Source organism: Argiope bruennichi, chromosome 9 (genome assembly GCF_947563725.1).
Source record: "Argiope bruennichi chromosome 9, qqArgBrue1.1, whole genome shotgun sequence".
NCBI lineage: Eukaryota > Metazoa > Arthropoda > Arachnida > Araneae > Araneidae > Argiope > Argiope bruennichi.
The window spans coordinates 126,047,580-126,053,490 of NC_079159.1; the positions used below are offsets into that span (position 1 = coordinate 126,047,580).

At 33.3% G+C, this 5,911-nt stretch overlaps 1 protein-coding gene across 1 annotated transcript; it reads right to left on the bottom strand.

Annotated features, from left to right (window-relative positions):
- Positions 1-752: 752 nt before the first annotated feature.
- LOC129985093 (uncharacterized) lies at positions 753-5,272 on the bottom strand. Its single transcript, XM_056095007.1, has 2 exons — positions 4,132-5,272; positions 753-3,550 (listed from the first exon to the last, which is right to left on the bottom strand). The coding sequence occupies exons 1-2, from the start codon at positions 5,270-5,272 to the stop codon at positions 753-755; spliced, it is 3,939 nt and encodes a 1,312-aa protein (XP_055950982.1).
- Positions 5,273-5,911: the final 639 nt, after the last annotated feature.

Here is a 5,911-nt window from a genome sequence, read left to right on the forward strand (position 1 = left end):
AAGAGTCACTGAGCATTTAAACCTTATGGGCACTAAAGAATATCTTTTTTTATTTATATAATATCTCAAGAATTTGTCAACATAAGATACATCAGATACATCATGAGCAGATCGATTAACTAACAATGTTTAATTTTAAATGCATCAAATACTAAGAAAATAAACGAAAATAAACAGAATCGATTGAAATAATCGGTCGAAAACAGGTTAAAAAAAACTACTTAAAAAACGATGTACTTAAAACAATAAGCATATACAAAAAATATATAACTAACATAAATACAATTTAATGACAAAAGCGCACAACTAACCTAGTTCTAACCGGATCCAGGAAATAATGAGATAAAAAAAATCTAGAAGGAATTCCTCTTTCATCCAACAGGAAAAGGGCTTACCCCTGCATAGCATTATCCAAACAGATTATAAAATTTTTAACAAAAAATGTCTTTCTGGGAATGTTCAAAGTTCATATCGTCTCATAGTAAGCACTAGACGAATCCAGAAAACAATAAGATAAAGAAAATAAGAATTTATCATAACATTACTCAACATTACACCTACTTGAGACATCCAGCAGATTTAAATAAGGCGTGAAAAGGAAAAAACAAAACTATGGGTAGGTTTCATTACCCAATAAGTATAAATAAAATATTTTAAAAGAGGTTGTAGCATCTTTAAATACTATTGTCCTTTTGAAAAGATTTCTTACTACTATTCTCATTCTTTGTCATATTCAAATTTAATTAATTAATTTATTCTTCTAATATTTCTCTGTATACAATGTTCTTAGTTTTTCCTTGTGGTGCAAGGATATGCAGATTTTTATTATCACCGACTCTCGAGCAACCAACATATAGTTGCCAGTGTGAAAAGCAAGGCCTTCGTAAATCTAAGCCAACAACTTTTAAAGATTGGCCTTGAGATTTGTTAATGCTCATACCAAAACTCAGTTTAACTGGAAATTGAATTCTTTTAAACTGGAATGGGACATCTGATGGTATATGAGGAATCCGTGGGATAAAGACATCTTTCCCAGCTGATTGGCCTGTAGATATGATTGCTTCAATAACATTTGGCATCAATTTCTTCACAATTAGTCTTGTTCCATTGCAAAGAGTTGGTGGGTCTAGATTTCTCAAAAGCATTATAGGTGCACCGATCTTTAACTCTAATTTGTGTGTTGGTATACCAGATGGTTCCAATGAATTCAAAAATTCTGTTGGATAATTAACTGCCTGATTTGTTTCAATTACGGTGTCAAAAAATTTGAATATTTGAATTTCACCTGGTAATTTTCTTAACAGATAGTAATTTATCGTCTTAACTCCCTCATTCGTTGGAGAAAGAATAGCTCTTTCACATAGCCAACTAATATCACGAAAATTACTTTCGATATTTGGAAATACTCTATCTTGAAGATCTTCGATTGTTGCTACTATGTTACCAATATTTGTCAAAGTTATCAATCCTTCACTATCAATTGTCATAGTTCCATTACCGAGATGAAGTAGGTTCTGAGCGAATTGCTCGGTGGAAATGTCACCTGTAAGAAGAACTCTCATGTTCGTTTTCAATCCAAATCTTTGAACATTTTTCCAAATATAAGATGCTTTTATCGATGCATTCATTTCATCTGCTTTTGTGCCTCGTGGAATAACAGGCAAAGTTTGGCGAAAATCACCAGATAAAACCAGAGTTACGCCATCCATGCACTTGTTATTTTGAAAAATATCTTGCATAGTTGTATTAAGAGCTTCCAATGCCAACTTATGTGCCATTGCACATTCAGCCCATACAATTAATTTACATTTCTTAAGCAATTTTGCTCTATCTGAACTTCTTGAGATGTTGCAAACTGGATTTTCAACAAACGATAAATTTATTGGTAATTTGAAGACTGAATGAGCTGTTCTTCCACCCGTCAAGAGAGTTGCAGCAATGCCAGAGGAAGCTACTGCAAGAGCAATTAGATTCATTTGTCTAATTTTTACTAATAAAAGATTAATTAGGTACGTTTTACGTGTTCCACCTGGAGCATCCAGAAAGTATATACCACCAGTTTCTGTAAAAACTGCAGATGTAATTTTTTCAAAAGCAAGTCTTTGATCGTCAGTCAGATTAGGTTCATTTGTTTCAATATATGATGTTAGTTGATGAATGTTGTAACATGTCTCTCTTATTATTTCATAATTTAAACTGTTATTAATATCACGGTGTACCTCTGGAAGTCCAAAGACTTTTAAATCTGTACCTCCCAATGCTTTAATTTTATCTTCAAGAGCAAGTAAAGCGCTATTAAATATTTCATCATTGTAATCTAAATCCATATTATTAACTGTAAATCTTGTTTTATGCAAAATGTCTTCTGACATATTTTCTCTATGTAAATTCCATAACTGTACAGGATTAGATACGCAGCAAGTGTGAAGAATAACTGCAAATAGATCTCGCAACATTCGCCCTGAATGCGTTGTAGCTGCTTCATCTAACGTACTTTTCCAATGAGAATCGTCTTCCAGAAGCCCTCTCAGTTCGCAAGCCTGTTTGAAAGTTTCACAAACAATTCCGTTAAATGTTTTTAAATCAGAAAAAGATGTTGGGCCTATAACCTCATGAAGCAATAATCTTAGATGGAAACATTCCGAATTACTTGAGTGAACGGTGTAGACACGACCAAGAGCATCACTTGATTTAATTCCTGGGTGATCAGGCACAGCTTGTCCAAATTTCCTAGGAACCCATTTCTTGTTGCTTTTATTCCATGTATAATATTTAGGCACTTGATGATGCAATAAAGATCGAGCAAATGCATCATTTTGACATAAAGAGAAAAATGCAGTTAAAGTAGTTTCTGGTGGAGCTTGCACTCGTTCTAAAACATTTTCTTCTGTAAAGTAAACTCTCTGACCATTGTCAAGATGCACACTTAAATGAACAACAGTGGGATGCCTTTCGTGAATAGGAAACCCGAATATCCACCAAACTGCTTCATTGCTGCTGAGATATCTTCCTATTTCATACGTTTGAATTTCGTCATGCTGAATGTCATTATTTTTTAAATTAAATATAGCCATGTCAGAACCTTTGTTTATATATTTGCACACATATTTGATAGATTTTATAGAACTGCAATATTCGACGTTAATATGTGCATTGAGTGCTCTTGATAACAATGGACAAAAAGGAACAATCCATCGATTATCTATCACAACCTCAGAGCCACGAACTTTCTTTATTGTTACTTGACCTCCGTCTTCAGGTTTCCGTCTACGATAATGTGGATATCCTTCGTGACCTGTTTGTGTTTCTTTTAAAAAATCTCTTGGATACCTTTTTGTACATTTTCCATCCTTCATACATGGTGACAGAGGGTTAATACTCCCACAGGGCCCATGTATCATCTGTGTCTTAACAACGTTGTATAATATTGGATCCGTTTCAGGATTTGGCAATTCAGCAGTAATTAGGTCATCAATCTTATGAGCATAAAATTTTTCCTGAAACCACAGAAGAATATGTGCATGTGGAAGTCCACGCTTCTGCCATTCAACTGTAGAAATAAAGCATCTTATTTCCCCAAATATTTTTCCTTTGTTTATAAGATTTAGGAGCGATTTCAGTTTCAAATAAAACACTCGACACATTATATCATGCCTATCATGGCTTTTTTTGTCTTAATATCAACTCTTCTGTAATCGCCCTCCATTGTGGATTGTATGTGAAGGTAATAAATAAATGAGGGCTTCCATAATTTCTAACGTATGTCATGGCATCTTGAGTTCTTTCATGCATGTATCGAGGACTGCCTGTGGAAGTAGATGGTAAAATTTTTGGTTTTCCAATTTGTTTTATATTATCATCATTAGTTATAGCATCTCTCAAATGGATATAATCTTCGACACGGAGTTTCTTTTTATTCAAACGTATAAATCGTAGTCGCTCGGTTTCAATTTTAGCATACATATTTACAACAAATTGTTGAAAAAGTTCTTTGCACCTTAAAATAATATTGAAATTTGATGTACGAAACATAATCCTAAAAGCATAAAAATCCATTGCTGAAATTTTTTTTTGTAGTTTTTTCAGCTGAAAGATTGGTTTGTCGCAATTCAAAGTTATATCCATCCTCACCTTGCCAAAATATTAATGGATATTGTAATGCATCGTACGCGCGATGAGTTTCCGCTATCTTTTTTATTTCATTACTCCTCAGCTCTAACGAAATATCACGACTGCCATGTTTATCGCCAGCTAAGATAATTGCAACTTCTGATATTGTCGGAGCATTGAATTTTCTTTCATGTTCACCGGAGGGTACTTTATCTGCATGAATGACAATTTTCATTTCTGGCGTGATTTTTTCCATTGCACATTTAAAACTTCGAACATAACTATTATGCTGATGTAGAATTTCTTGTAGTTGCGACACTATTCCTGGTTTTATGTCATTCACATTCCTGCAGTGCTGTTCAACCTGTTGTTCTTTATCAGCAACGAAATAAACGTGAAGAAATTTTGGCTCCTCATTTGGTTGTGGCTGCAAACTACCTATTCTATGGTACACTTGTCCTTGAACTTTAAATGTTGGCATAAAACCTAGCTCTCTAATTTCTCGTCCTGAACCGAATGAAGTCATTTGAAAACATGAATTATATCTTCTTATGTTAGTTTGAAAATTAATTGCATCAGGAGAATCGGTCGAGAGAAGCGTGAGGAGTGGTTCTCGAGGTGTTTGTAGCAAAGGAATTTGAATTTTACCATTATTACAGCACATGCTACTGGATTCGCCTTTCCATTTAAGAGCCTTGCAGAAACTGCATTCAATAACCATTCGACCAATTTCAATTAGAGAATCACATTCGTAAGAAATATTGGAATCATATGCAAATGCAGAATTTTCTTTTTGTCTCCAGATTTTATTTCTTGTGTTTGACATCCTCATCGCATTATTTAATTGCCTTAATTGGCGATGATCAATAGTTTCCAAAGTTCTTAAAGTGGACATTCTTTGGCTGTTAGATGCACGTCTATTGCGTCTTTCCTCCTCCGTTTCCGATGCTCTTAAAATTGACATTCTTTGGCTGTTAGAAACTCGTCTATTTCGTCTTTCCTCGTCCGTTTCCGATGCTCTTAAATTGGGCATTCTTTGGCTGTTAAACACTTGCCGTTGTTGATGAAATTCTTGATTTTCGTTTTCCCGAGAAGTCGCGATTCTTTTCCTTTCTCGGTTTTGAATTGACCTTAAACATTTCTTTTTCCTTGAGGGAGACATTCGTTTTATATAGAAAATATAAATTAGAAAATATAATTTTTTTTCCTTTAAAATCAGTACCGAATTTACGAAACAGTTAAAGTTTTTAGGTTCAGTTATTTGTACGTTAAAATTTGATTATCGGATTTGAAAAATTCTTTTTGAGATTTATGTTCAATTCTTTTTCTCAAACTATTTAACTGTACGTTGCCAAAATATTAAATATGTCTTTTTGTTTTTAACGCAAACGAAAAAGAGAAAAAATTATTCTAAGAATTTGTGTAAAGCAGGTGTTTTTATTAAATATTTTTTTTAAAGCAAACGAAAAAGGGCGAAAAAAAAATTATTCTAAGAACTTGTGTAAAGCAGGTGTTTTTATTAAATATGTTTTTTTAAAGCAAGCGAAGAATGGAAAAAAAATTATTCTAAAAAATTGGGTAAAGCAGTTGTTCTGTCTTACAGACGACTTTTCCCTTTCCAGCTCTGTTCCCATGGAGACAGGCGCATGCGCAGTTTGTCTAGAATTTTGATACGTTTCTTTTTTATGTTTAGTTGTTTTTTTAAAGCAAGCAAAAAAGGAAAAAATTATTCTAAAAAATTGAGTAAAGCAGGTGTTTTTATTAAATATGTTGTTATTTTAAAAAATGAAACGAAAAAGGG